The sequence below is a fragment of the Sinocyclocheilus anshuiensis genome, unplaced genomic scaffold, assembly GCF_001515605.1.
Source record: "Sinocyclocheilus anshuiensis isolate Anshui unplaced genomic scaffold, SAMN03320099.WGS_v1.1 scaffold1396, whole genome shotgun sequence".
In the NCBI taxonomy this organism is placed as follows: domain Eukaryota; kingdom Metazoa; phylum Chordata; class Actinopteri; order Cypriniformes; family Cyprinidae; genus Sinocyclocheilus; species Sinocyclocheilus anshuiensis.
The window spans coordinates 222,764-237,592 of NW_015544208.1; the positions used below are offsets into that span (position 1 = coordinate 222,764).

At 37.4% G+C, this 14,829-nt stretch overlaps 2 protein-coding genes across 2 annotated transcripts in view; both read right to left on the reverse strand.

Annotated features, from left to right (window-relative positions):
- Positions 1 to 2,298, reverse strand: part of LOC107697044 (homeobox protein Hox-A3-like) — a 4,498-nt gene extending 2,200 nt beyond the window's left edge. The window contains exons 1-2 of the mRNA XM_016497675.1: positions 2,122 to 2,298; positions 294 to 1,202 (exon numbers count right to left, since the gene is read on the reverse strand). Coding sequence (XP_016353161.1) covers positions 294 to 1,202; positions 2,122 to 2,155 — 943 coding nt within the window. The 5' untranslated portion in view covers positions 2,156 to 2,298. The remainder of the gene's footprint in view (positions 1 to 293; positions 1,203 to 2,121) is intronic.
- A 5,309-nt stretch (positions 2,299 to 7,607) lies between these two features.
- The window catches only part of LOC107697058 (syndecan-3-like), a 31,060-nt gene continuing 23,838 nt past the window's right edge, over positions 7,608 to 14,829 (reverse strand). Inside the window, exons 2-5 of the mRNA XM_016497702.1 lie at positions 13,785 to 13,878; positions 11,483 to 12,204; positions 10,113 to 10,344; positions 7,608 to 8,267 (exon numbers count right to left, since the gene is read on the reverse strand). Of these exons, the coding sequence (XP_016353188.1) occupies positions 8,101 to 8,267; positions 10,113 to 10,344; positions 11,483 to 12,204; positions 13,785 to 13,878 (1,215 nt within the window). The 3' untranslated portion in view covers positions 7,608 to 8,100. The remainder of the gene's footprint in view (positions 8,268 to 10,112; positions 10,345 to 11,482; positions 12,205 to 13,784; positions 13,879 to 14,829) is intronic.

The following is a 14,829-nucleotide window of genomic DNA, read 5'->3' on the forward strand; positions in this document are numbered from 1 at the left end:
CAAACATACACATACACACACACACACACACATATATATATACATATATTTTGACCATACAATGAAAGTTAGTAGGGGTCCAAAACAACACTGGACCCCATTGACTTACATTGCAAGATATTAATATATCTTTATTAATATAAGATATTAATATAAGATATTCAAATATCTTCTATTGTGTTTCCGCAGAAGAAAGTAAGTTTTACAGATTTAAAATTACATGAAAGTAAATAACCGATAAGAACATTTTCATTTCTGGGTGAACTATGCCTTTAATATGTACGTTCTCTCACCGGTGCTGTAGAAGGTGCGAGTTTTCTTCTTTGGAGGCATTAGAGGAGCATCCATGCTGATGGAGGGTAAAGCCTGACTGCTGGTTTCTCCACCAACTGAGGCCAGAGGTATAAGAGGGGCCACTCTGCTGGCGAAACGGGTGTAGCGGCGAGTGTTGTACACCTGACGCAGCGTCACCTCCAGCTGTCCTGTGGGTACATCGGTCCTGCTTCTATAGGGCCGTTTGCCCAAGCATGGGGCCTCCAGCTGGGCCTGTGGTGGGAGGTGAGGTTGAAGTAGAGACTGGGGCTGAAAGGGGAGTACCGTGGTATTTTGAGGGGGTAATGTGATAGATAACGGTCTGGGCTGCTGGGGGAGATCTGAAGATTTGGGGGGGCATAACAAAAGGTCTTCATTCAAACATCTCTCCACCGACTGATCACACACCATCACCAGGTCTATGGTGCAGTCTGGGCCCATCTGCAAAAAACAGTCATCCTCCAGAGGGGGCACCAGCAAGTTGCTTGCCTCTGCATCATCATCAACTGTCTTTGTTTCATCATTTTTGAAACCTAATGTACTTTCCTGCTCATCTTTGTTATATTTTTCATCCGTTTCTACATTATCTGCTTTCTTGTTTGTCTCTTCGTCATCTTCTGTGCCTTTTTCATTTTTCTGTGTGACATCTTCAGTTTTGTTTTCTTCCTTGTCCGTCTCTATTTTCCTATCTTCAGGTTCTTGACCTACTGTCCAATTCTCCTCAGTTAATTTCTCTAGTTTCACCTCAGCGTCCCTCTTGAACTCCTGTGACTCCTTGTCTTCCACCTCTTCTCCATCACTGTTTTTTTCTCTCTCATTCTCTTGCTCGGTGTTTCTGTATCTACAATACCCTCTCTGCTCATCCTCTTCACACAGAGGACATGGACCATCTGTAAATATGACAATGGCATGAAAAAAAACAATATTTATCTAGAAAAGAACGCTTGTAATGTTAACAAGCAAACTCGCAATGAATGAAATCTCCTTCAATTCAGAACTGATTCAGCATTCTGTCATAGAAAGGTGCATTATTATCTGCCTGGCATATAGAACTCTCAGACTTTGATTCCAAAGGGCTAGTTCACCTAAAATGTTCTCATTTACTCACCCTCATGTTGTTTCAAACCTGTCTGACTTTATTTAGTTAAAGTATTTAACACAAATTTAGTAAAGTAACACAAAAAAGTTACTTTAACAAATGTTGGTAACCACACTGTTTTGGTTACCCCTGACCTCCATTGTAAAGGCCAAAGAAGAATTTTTATTTTTTTTATGTTCCTCAGAGGAAAGTCTAATGGGTTTGGAACGAGATGAGGCGAGTAAATGATGACAGAATTTTCATTTTTGGGCGAACTATCCCTTTAACTTGGAGACATGGCTCGCCTTTCATGAAATAAACTCTTATTTTCTAGATTTAACTTCATATTACATGTTTTTAGTCATTACAGTTCATAACTCTTACAATGTAAAACTGTAAAAACAATTTAAAACTGCAAACTGTCTTTATGTGTTGAATTCTACAGCTTTTCAAAGAACGTGAACAATTAAAAAAAAAAGTGTGTGGTGGGAACAATAAAAATATTATTGCCAGAGATTTACCATCTAATTAATGTTATAAACATTACTTAAAGGTGTGAAACGTGACGCTTTCTTCACTTGCGTATTTACCGCTAATTAGAGAATAAATTGAACCTCCGCCCTGAGTATCAAACCATTAGACCTGTTATCCGTGCAGAAATTAGACCAATTAGACAATTATCGGTGTCAAAAACAATGGGTCAATCAATTAATTTACAACAAATCACCCACCGTAATCACTGGCAAACAAGGCATCTTCAGCCATCGTGTTGCGCACACGCACAGACCTCTATCCGTAAACTATATATTAAAGTGATTGAGCTTGAGTGACGCGCAAACTCTAGCCTGAGTATTGATTGATAACCTGCAGACGCGGCTCAGGTTACATCACGTGACATGCACACCAGGCGTGTTTCCGTCAGGTTCAGTGTCACACTGTTGCAATCATGCGCGCTTGACCTTCAGTAATATTCATGTAATTTCACTTGTCTTGAACAGGGTTGTATTCAACAATATCTGTCCTCGTAAGCACTGTGGTAGACTTAAATGTTGTATTTTCATTGTTTGTAGATTAAATTATATTGGAAAAAAAAACAGTCTACACTCTAAAAAATGCTGGGTTGTTTCAACCCAATTTTGTGTCAAATATGGACTAACCCAACTTTTGGGTTAAAAATGTAATGTAAAAATGTAATCCAACGGTTGGGTTAGTCCATATTTGACCCAAAGTTGGGATGATAATATCCTTACTGTCACTTTTGATCAATTTAATGTAAAAATAAAACAAGAAAAAATCCTCACTGACCCCAAACTTTGTAACGGTAGCGTACATACTATTTGTGATCAGACTGTCAAATGCTATGGCCAGTTATGCTGACTACTAATCATATCAAGCGTTCTGTGGCAGGAACACCTGCTACTGTTACTGTAGTACAGACCTCCACCTCTGAAAATCACTATATAAGCTCTGTGCTGACGTCTAGTGGTTAACAAAGGAACTGCAGGAGATGAGTAACCTAGTTTCATACTAACCCCGTGTCAGTCTGCAAACTCAGCGGCGTTGTGTCTGCGGAGCTGGGCTCACTGTGTTCAGGTGTGTCCAGCAGCAAGGACACGGTGTGAGTAGGGGGGTTGTAAGCCGTGATAAGAGGCAAGGAAGCACGCCGTATCGGAGGAGGACTGTGCATAGGAGGGGGCATGTACTCCAAAAAGCCTCCTTGAGACACACAAGGTGCCACATCAACACACGCTGGACCTGAAGACAGAAAATTGCATTTGTTTAAAAAACAGGTGTCCATGTTTTGAATGTGTCGGCATTTTCAATTCAAATTAAACAGTTTAATTAAATGGCTTAAATCCTGTAGTCCTTAGGTTAATTAAAGGGGTTAATCCAAGCGGCAACCTCCCGCTCTCTCTCGTGAAGCCAACAAGGAAGTGACTTAAACTGTAATTCGTCAACTGGCCGCGCTTGACCTTCAGTAATATTCATGTAATTTCACTTGTCTTGAACAGGGTTGTATTCAACAATATCTGTCCTCGTAAGCACTGTGGTAGACTTAAATGTTGTATTTTCATTGTTTGTAGATTAAATTATATTGGAAAAAAAAACAGTCTACACTCTAAAAAATGCTGGGTTGTTTCAACCCAATTTTGTGTCAAATATGGACTAACCCAACTTTTGGGTTAAAAATGTAATGTAAAAATGTAATCCAACGGTTGGGTTAGTCCATATTTGACCCAAAGTTGGGATGAAACAACCCAGTATTTTTTAGAGTGTATGTATATGCCTATAATCATACGGACTGATATACGGTTTGTATATATATAAATTTTATTAGTTATTGACTGCAACAACAAAACCGTCTTCATTTTAAATTAATTGTTGACTCATCTGACCTTATTTTTCTTTGTGAAATTAATTTATGGGTCAAACTTAATTTAATTCTCGAGCACACATATTTTGCTTTCATATAGCCTACACTTTATATTAGATCACAAGGGTTCAGTTCAAAGAATAAAAATCTGGAGTTCACAAACAAGCTAAAAACTTGATCTGCAGCTATCCGGTGTTATTTTAGTATCATTGAGGTACTATTAGTTTTTATTAATATTTTTCATTTTCATGTTAATTCTAATTATTTTTAAATGTCTATAGGCTTGTTTTTTTATTATTATTTTATTTTTATTTATTTGAGTTCAAGTTAATCTAAATAAAGATGAGAAATCTTGCTTTGTTCACTAGTTAGCTAGTTTTAGTTAACCCTGTTCCAAATTCAGTGAGTGGTATTCAGTCCACCCATCCTCTCAAACGTTTATTTTGATTTTTTTTTAAATACATTTTACCTTTGTGTAAAACTCCTGGTAGCCTGATCAATTAATGATGGTGATGTTAAAATTGTTGCTGATGTTGCTTCTAGTTCATACATGACAGCAAATTAACTTAAGTCAAGCACATTGCATAGTAGGATGCAGAATTCTAAGTACGTAGTATGCATACTACAAGAATAGTATAGTAGGCTACTATGTTATTCCACCATAGCCAGCTTCAGGCTTTTAACCAATTAAATCACAGCAGCTACAGAGATAACCAATCAGGTTTTATTTAGAATAGAGTGGCATACTAGTGACAGAACTTTGCCTCTTTATACACAGATCAACCAATGAGAAAAAAAGAAAAACAAAACAAGTTCTTTAAAAAAATGTGCATTTATAAAACCACACTGGGAGACCGTCAGACCAGGACCACGCTGGTCTGTGATTGGCACAGACACAGGAAGGCCCGCCTCATATTTGGCTATGAATAGAAAGAGTGACAGGTTACAAGTAGAAATGAGTAGAAAAGACCGCAATGCAAACTCAAAGTTCCACTGACGTCCATAACATTAACACACAGTGACCTCCAGATGCTCCAGAATGGACAGGTGCATGTTTGTTGTTGGGAGGTGGGGGCTTCACAAGGACATGTGAATGTGTTGCTCACAAGATTAGATTGTAGGAGTGGTGGGGTGAACGCTGTGAAAGATCAAAATATTAAACCTCCAGCACCAACAGTTTGTTTTGTACAAAAAAATGTTAAACAATCATCACGTCTTAATACCTGAATTTCACATACTAATTGTAGGCTTGCAACTATTTGTTTAGCATGTAAGCAATTGATTAACATTATTCAAGTCAATATTCCAATTAGACACTAATGATTGCTGAGGTTTTGTGAGCATTGGTTGTTAAAGCCAGTCTCTTAGACACAACTGAAGACAAATCCTGAATAGATACATTTTTTTTGTAATGAAGGTTATTGTGTTTCACTTTTTAATTGTCATTTAAAATAATTAAGCAAAAACATAAGTATTATCATTATTTTCTCAATAATTACAAATACTAATAATTGCATTATTTTTTTTGCAATATATTTATAACTTTCTCTGTGTTTAGTTGTTGTAGATCAGTTGCAAATTCATTTCTATCTTTGTTTGGTCTATGTGGTCTATGTCTAAGTCTCAAGGTTAAAATGCTTCATGTTTCTCATTGTTTCACGTAAAAAGTGACATAATTATGCAAACATTTACAAGTCTTTATTTTACATGTGAACATATAGTGGTGTAATGGCATCGCTGCTATTCTTTAGACATCTACTAGATGGTGTACTTATTCAGTAGACTGAATATTACAGAACAGACAGCCAAGTAGAAAATGTGAATATTGGTAAAAGAAACCCCCAAATATCAGTCAAACCGATTACCGGTCTGTAACTTTTATTCAGTGTCCAGGAGACTGGCCCTTACTATAGTAATTTAATTAAAGGTGTGCTGTGATGGGTCAGAAATCACTCTATGTCCTATTTACAAGGCCGAGGCTGTGATGCTATGTAACATGTTTTGTGTGTTTGTGCAATTGTCAGTGTCACAGAGCAATTTAAGTGCAGGGAGAGGAGAATATGTCCCCACAACAGAAGAACTATTGGGGAGTGAAACACACTTGCAGATGCATTAAAACAAGCCAATATTCACACATACATACTCACGCACAGTCAGGACATGATCATACAGAGTACAATATTCAAGCTACTGGTACTGTTGCACAGGTGTGACATTACAATCATAGACTGAAGTAAAACCACCCCGTATGGGTCTCAAGATCTCCCCCACCTTCCTAAAATATTCCATTGAGAACAGTGTGGCATCTTGAATGTGCTCTAGTAGACACACTCAGTTGAATATGCTTGAGTGTAAAAAATCATGACCATGCATTCTAAACGCATGATTTGTGATATAACAGGACACGTTATTTGATGTCACGTTTCAGTGTTATGGCAGCTTTACCCTCAGCAATATGTTTATAAACGGGGATGGGTATAATTCTCCATTACTATGGATATAAAAAGGAAATTTCAGGGACGGAGTGCTGATACTGTGCACAAACCGTCCAAGATTGGATATAGTACATTTACATTATCAGATATTTAAAATGATATGTGTTAAGACAAGTTGTCATCATTTCAGCGTTTTGCTAACATCTTGTGCTACAGCTGCAAGTCACACCACATGACATGTCACATACATTCTGAGCATGTCAACCACAGAGACTGTTGTTGATAGCTTGTTATTGCTAATTCATGCATTTCTAGTCATTTTGTTTTTATGAATTAAATGTATCCTGACACGAACATCAAATAAAACACAATAACAGAGGAAAAAGTGACAGTAATTTTGACTATCACTAAAATCGCACTACTTAAAGGCTTTCAGCTCAGATATCTTTATGTCAGACGAGCTGTTTTTCTCCCAAACCATTAGGTTTACGTTCACCAACCCCCTAATTGCACAAGTTCCTCATTAACACGTTCCTACAACATCCGTCTTGAGCATGACCGTCCATCAGGGTTGTTTGTGTGGCATGTATGCGAGTGGAAATTTCTCCAATTGTGAGTGAATTTGGCAGTGAGAGAGACTAACCTTGAGCTTTCAAAACAAAAACCGGACGCTTGACTAATGACTGGTGAAATACTAATAAACCTGAGCAAACGTTTCAGAATTTCTCCAGGTTAAACTGACAAAAACTGGATAATGATAGCATATGTGTCTGTGTGTATTTAATTTTTTAATACAATAGCATGGTTAAAAGCTTGACAAAAATAAAAAGTTGTGTTGATATTTACACCGATAAAACCTTACTGCACAGCTAAATAGATAATATCCTTCACTACGAATATTATGATCACCATTTTCCTTCCTTTCAGAGCTGCTGATATATTATTGATTATTACTAATGATTACTAAAGTCTTTATACAGAGCAGAGGAGAGGCTATTCCTCTGATTCTATGCATGCGCTCCCTCACAGCAAACCTTCAGTGTTTTTAATGTGCTGTGTACCTGTTTCGGGCTCCCTGCTCCAAGTCGTGCTGACACACGCTCTTACCAGCAGAGGGAGTCGGGCCGAGTGTGTGCACCTGTGCGTGTGTGTGCGAGTGAGTCTAGGCTGGGGTCACAAGGGCACCTTAGACATACAATCGCACACATATGCACAAGCACACACACACACACACACACACACACAAACGCTCGCCCTGCTCGAGCTCTGTTTCTAGCACCAGGGAAATGGAAGGCACCACACAACGTTGGATCTATGACCTTGGTGACAGAAGAGCATTTCGAGTACAGACTCCAAATTCCTCCTCTATTTCTGCCATGCAACTCCTATTTCTGCTCCTTTTTCTCCATCTCGATTGACTTTCACAATCCCTCCATGACCCCAACAGTGTTCTTTTCTTCTCCCTCATTTTTCATGCTGTTTTTTTTTTTTGCTCCCATAATATTGTGCAGGAAACACATCTGAAACGCAGTGTCTTTACAAAAAAAGATTCAGGTCATAATTTCATAGAACAACGATCCTAAACATATCAATAATAACATGTTCTTAAAAAAGTTTTTTTCTTCTCTGTGTATGTGTAGACTCGCGTCCGGCCCTCTCTGGCTCCGCCCCCACCCACGACAATTCCATTGTTTTCTACATTGATCTTTTTCAGTTTTTATTTTTTATTTTTTATTTTTTTGGAAAAGAAAGTTCCGAGTCTGTGGAATGAGAGGCACTCTCATGGGGAAATGAGGGAAGAAAGGGATCAAAGGAAAAGGGGTGAGATGAAAAGAAGAAAGGGGGGGTCAGATAGAGACGGGACAAGGTTGGAGAGATGAACGAGGATGAACGTATGGATGTTAGGCATAGAATTCTTCCTGCTTGTCCGGTTTCTGGTAGGTGACAGTGGCTTGTTTAGGCTCCTCCAATGTGTAGCTGCCTTCATCTTTCTTTTTCATCCGGTAGACGAGTAACATTACGAGGAATGCTGCGAAGAGTGCTCCGACTACACCTCCGACAATCACCGCTGGAGAAAGAACAAGAGACATTGATTACTTACAGCATTTCAAATTCAAATCATTATGAACACTTCAACAACAATTACGTTCTCTCCCACCATCCATAAATGTGCAAATGTCTCTGAGTCAATGACAAAAAAGAGTGTTCAAGATAAAAAATATTAATTTAAATCTTTTTTTTTTTTTTTTTGAATCAAGTCCTATCTTTTCATATGGTTTTGGGGGGAAAAATAATAATAAATGGCTATTTATAATATTTTAACAAAAGTATTATAAAAAAGTATAATATTTTTACAATTTCCTAAGAAATAATAACAGATTACATTTTATAATTTATAAAAATATTTTTATAAATGCATACAATACAAGTTTATTTCAGAAATGTAAACATTTGTTTTAAAATGTAATTAAAAAATGTAAAAACATGTTATTAAGGAATTCAGGCATTGCATGTATAAACTGAAATTTTTATATATTTTTAAACAAATCAATAGGACAATAAATAAATTGTTATGACATTGACCCCCCTCTCATTATGCTGAAAATCAGTCATAATTTAGGGGATGCAATGCCAACAATAAGCACAACTACAAATGAACTCTTCTGAAGGAGACAGCTGATTTCAGTTTCATTGATGTTTTTGAACCAAACACACTGCATGATAAAAACCAAACCAATTAAAAGACAAACAAACATAAAACACATTTAATCAAGGCAGGGAGAGTTGAGTCTCTCTAAACTAAAGCTTATCTGCGAAAATCGAAAATGCAAAAAACGAGCTAAAATCCAACTAATTTCACACTATAGCCTGCGACTCCTACATCTTTACCTATGACCAGGAAGTCTGCAAATACAAAGGCAAACAGTCCTCCAATCAGAATGGCTGAGGAGAGAGAGACAGCATATCAGATGACAGAGAGAAACGAGAGGGGAGATGGAGACAGAGAGGCAGCAAAACAAACAGAGAAGGTGAACGTGAACAAGGAAAAAAGATAAAGAGCAGAAGAAGTGTTCTCCTCAGAGAGCTAAAATAAAGTCCACTGGAGGCTCTTGCTTGAGATCATAAGAGCAAGCTTTTGTTAAAGGGATAGGACAGCAAAAATATAAATAATTTTTGGGTGAACTGTTCTTTAAACAACTGTTACTCCAAACATAATACTCCTACTAATAATATTGCTAACAACTAATAATTAGCTTTTGTGAAATGCTATTTCATGCTTGAACCTTGGACACAATATCTATTAGTGTTCAAACGTTTGGGGTCAGATGGTGGAAAAATATGTTTTTCTTTTCTCAAAGAAATTAATACTTTTATTCAGCGAGGATGCATTGAATTGTCAAAAGTGTCAGTAAAGACATTTATAATGTTACAAAATATTTATATTTTAAATAAATGATGACCTTTATTCAGCTTTGCCATCACAGGAATAAATAGCATTTTAAAATATATTAAAATAAAAATGGTTATTTTAAATTATAATATTTCACAACTTATATTTTTACTATGTACTTTACTGTTTATCTTAGTACACATAAGAGACTTCTTTCAAATATATATATATATATATATATATATATATATAAAATCACCAACCACAAACTTTCAAACAGTAGTGTATATGTTAAGCTGTACAATAATGCCATAAAGTTTTTCCACAATAGGATTTTCAGTTCAGTGTGGTCTATTAATCTTATAAGCAACAGGGAGACAGACAAAAACATGTACACAAATAAAAAATGAAAGATATATACAAGACAAATAGACAAGACAGGTTTAAAGACAGAAGCCAAAAAAACAGGAAAGACTGAACTGGGTTGTGGGAGTAGGTTTGAATGTGTCAGGCATCCCTCACCTATCAAAACTTCCTTCCTCTCCAGGATGTTCTTCTGTGGAAGTTGAGCGGCTGAGCTTCCAGCAGCATCTACTGTGTTACCAGTCAAGTCTGGTTCTCCTGCTACGCCAGGCTCCCCTTTGCCTCTCCTGACCTCGTTGCCTTGGCGACCTTCATTCTCGCGGATTTCAAAATCACCACTTGGACTTGGTCCTGCAACTTCATTATTTACAGTTTCATCTGGTGTTTGTATCTAAATGAGGAATAAAAAAAGAAAGGAAAAATGATGCCCCTTCAAAATTGCACAACAGATCATGTATAGCAGAAAAGAACATTTCCAGAGAAACAGAGGAAAACTGCTGACCGACTTTTCTGTAGAAGTTCTTGGTATTAATATATTATAAACTTGGTTTTTGAGAGTAGAATTAGCAAAGATGTCTGATAAATCATCTGATGAAAGTGTGGTTTTGATGCAGTATGCACATACTAAATCAATGAAATTAATTCACAAATGACAACAAATAATGCCACTCATACTTTGTTCTTTTTTTTGTCATAAATGTCCAAAAACCTTTTGGGGCGACTGCTTTTAATCCCAAAGGGAATAAGAGAATACTTACAGAGCAAATCATTCATGTCAAAAGCAATAATGGGATTAGGGATGCACATTATATTGGCACCATATTGGTTATTTGGCCAATGTGGCAAGATTTTTTTTTTTTAAATGCACCTATACCTGTCGACAATTGATATTTAACTGTGCATTTCCACTATTTTAACAGTTAGATTGCCTTTGCTCACATCTAATGCTCACTTAAACTTAATCTTTAAAATTAATAATTTAACAATACTGTAATATTCAAATAATACTTATAAATAAATGTAATCTTTAACAAGACTCAAAATAAATATCCTGTTTGTAGATTTTGTTGTGCTGCCTAAATTCACTTGAAGCATTTTAAGATTTAAATTTTTAGTGTTTTATGTTTAATTAAAGATTCTTAAATTAATTAAGATTTTAATATCTACCATTTATTAAAAATAATTACTTGCTCAGTATTGGCTGGAATTTTCATACTGGTGCATCTCTTGGAATATTATTTATTTGTTAATTTTATTTATGTATGTATTTAATTAATTTAAGACGTATAGAATAACTAATATTTTATATCTGCCATTTATTTAAAATGATTGTCAGCATATCTGTATTAGTCAGAACTAGATAGATAGATAGATAGATAGATAGATAGATGGATAGATGGATAGATGGATAGACAGACAGACAGACTTTCACTACTGGCTTATCTGTATTGGCCAGAGTTTTCATATCGGTGCATCCTTACATGTAATATTGTTTCTTTTTTATTTATGTATACTGAGGACTATCTAACCTGTGTTGTGGTCATCACTGAACGAGTGCTGCTCTCAGTTGGGGCGGCTCTACTGGGGGTAGTGTGTGGTTTCCGGGGTCGTATGGGGGCGGTGCTCGGAGTGGTCGGGGCAGGACGTGGTCTGGTTGGCTTAGCAGTGGTGGACACATTGGTGGTTGGGATGACCTCAGTGGTTGTGATGTCATCTGTTGTTGTCTCCGGTGTGCTTGATGGCTCTAACATGATGGTTTCTGTAGTAATGTATAGATCTTCCTCTTCTTCTGTGGTGGTGAGGTCCTCCGGGTCACTAGTGGCCACTGTAGTCTCACCCAGAGTGGTGGATGAGTCCACGAACACTAGAGGAACATCAGTCAGCCGGGGGGCAACCGTAGCTTTCGATCTCTCTTGTTCCTCCTCTCCGTCTTGCACTTTATCAGCACCCAACCTTATTACGATCTCAGATTCCTGTTCTCTATCCTGTTCCTTCGCCTGTCTCATTTCCTCCTCCTCAAGCTCCTCCCACTTTTTCTCAATCTCCATCTCCATCTCCAATTTGCTGTCTCTGTCTACATCTTGTCCCAAGCCGCTCTCGCGTTCCACCTCAGGTGGAGGTGGGCTACTTGGCTCGGCGGCGGGGGAGGCCGAGGGGGCGGGGCCAGTGGCCTGTGTGGTAGAAAGTGGGAGGGGCTCTTCTGTTGTGACCGCCACACCTGCTGAAGTTGGACTAACGTCTATATCTGGAACTGGAGGCGTAGAGAAAGAGCAATGAAAACACGGTGAGACAGGGTGAAGGAGATCAATACTCACAGCCATTTTAGACCGTGTTAATGTGTCATATGATACCTAGCAAAAGTGTCTGCAAGGCTTCAAAGCAACCTTTGGATTGGTCAGCCCAGGAATGTGAACATCCCCATGGCAACACATGAATAAAATATCAATAACCTTGGTAAGAAATACACATGCACACACACTAGAAACAAAGAACAAAGCAAGCGCCACGGCAACACACGAACTCTGCTGATAAAGCGCACACACATAGACAGCGGTTCTTTACCTACAGGCATTCTTATGTCCCAAGGGTTGATTTTTATTAAAACTAACTGATTTCAACAGATAACAGATTTTTCTTCTTTTTATTAAATGAAGGCCACATTAAAATTGTCTTAGAAACTTCACCTTTATTTTTTGCTGTTTTGTGTTTCAAATGCTTTAGGAATAGATTTTATTGTTTATCCTTGACCTTGATGCTTAAAAATTATGAAAGGCCATCATAACAATAAATATATATTAAAAACTACGATAATCTAAACGTACTAAAATTATCAGAAACTACTTCAATGTTTAGTGAAGATTTACATTTATATAATTAATTTTTACACATACAGAATTATTACAAGTTGTGATGTCATTTTTACCACGAGTTGTTAGTGTAATGGAAAAAAGGTCAATGTTACCCTTTTTACATTTTGTTTTACATTATCTATATTGTTGATTTTTCAATCAATTGCAAAAACTATGCAAAAAGACTATTAAATGTATGAAAATGAGCTGTTTATTCCATTTTAGTCCATTTAAAATGTCATGTCCACCTCAGATTTGTATTAAACACAATACATCACTTGAGACGTGATGGAAATGACATTGTAGTGGAAATTCAACAAAATTAATTTCAACAAAATCACAGAAGTCTCTTGTGAGATATTTATGTCCCCTGTTCAATAACGTTAGCGGTCAAATTAAATAATGTGTGAAAAGCGTGTTTGAAGAGTGCTTATTTTCTAAACGACCACCGGGCCAAAAGTGCTCTAAAGAAACACCCAAGCACTAGCAGATATTGGCCGTCCACACCCAGATTCCTGCTGATTAAGTGATCTTATTTACAGTAATCTGATTACTGAGGATCAGATGATCACTCACAAAGACACACACACACATTCACATGCAAATATAAGAAGAAGTGTTCTTTATTTACAAGAAAAGAAGGGCGTTTTTTTACGGTCAGTCTGTGGGCATCGGTTAGCAGAGTCTAAAATAAATGTATGAAGTTGTGGGAGGAATGTGAGACAGAGGGGCTGAGAGAGAGAGAGAGAGAGAGAGAGAGAGCGAGAGAGAGAGAGAGAGAGAGCAAAGTGAGACAGAGCAAGAGATGAAGAGGGGGATAAGGTGTCGAGTTGTGAGAATTATACCAGCTGGTGAGGGGATTGGAAGCCCGGGCTGGACTTTTAAACAAGGCAGCTGTGACCTCGTAATGAGTGATTCACACTCACACGTCACCGACATGCTAAAGTGACACATACACAAACACATCACAAATCAAACTCACAGCCAGAGCCAGATCCAGAGAATAAGTCCTCATCGTCGTAAAATCCATCTCCAGAACTCTCATCATCGCTTGGTCGAGATCTGCGACGCTGTGCCTTTAAAAAAAGAGAAAAAGAAGTCAGAAACATTTGTGAAAATATACCAGAAGTGGAATGATTTAGCAGTACATTGTTTCAAAACCAATATCAGATTAACGGTGTGTGTGTTCATGTGTAAGTGCGAAGGGGTCTAGCGTGGGGAGCCGTTTCATCGAGAGGCCTGTTGCTAGGGGCAACACTTGCCTTTAACCCAGTTTCTTAAATAGGGATGAAAATTCAGCAGAAAAAGAGCTCTCGACTGTCCTCAGACCCAACGTGAGAAAACTGTGGTCATCAAATACACAAAAACCCTAGTAAAATAAATTATAAACAAATCAGCAGTTCCCATCAAACATAAAAGTTTAGAGGCTGTTTCTGGCAACAAATGTCCTTTAAAAATATTGAATGTAAGTATAGTCACTAGTCAGCAGCCAACATGCTTAGAGTGACGCTTTCAAAAACAACATTACGTAACCCCAAACCATTGGCGTAAAAGCACTAGCCCCTCTTCTGAATCATTCTTTACTCTTGTGGTTGCTTTCCTTCCCACCCGCTCTCATGATTGGTTGGTCTCCATCCCAGCAACACCCCATAAATACTCAGACCCATAAACCGATCCCATGCCCTCCCAGTAATCCCCCATAAACACACAGACTGGCCCCAAAATGCTGTCAGTAATCAGCATGCACTTAAGCTTAAGAGCATCATACACAAACAGACACACTATTATAACTGTGCCCAGTTCTGCATCTGGTCTAATTACATATTATGCACATAATATAGCCTATATTTATGTGCCTTTATGTTTTGCATTGTAAGCATGTGTGATTCACTTATCACTTATATATATATATATATATATATATATATATATATATACACACACACACACACACACACTATGATACTATTTAATTTTTTTTATTTTCCATGCTATTTTTTACAGCTCTTTACTATATTTAATAATTT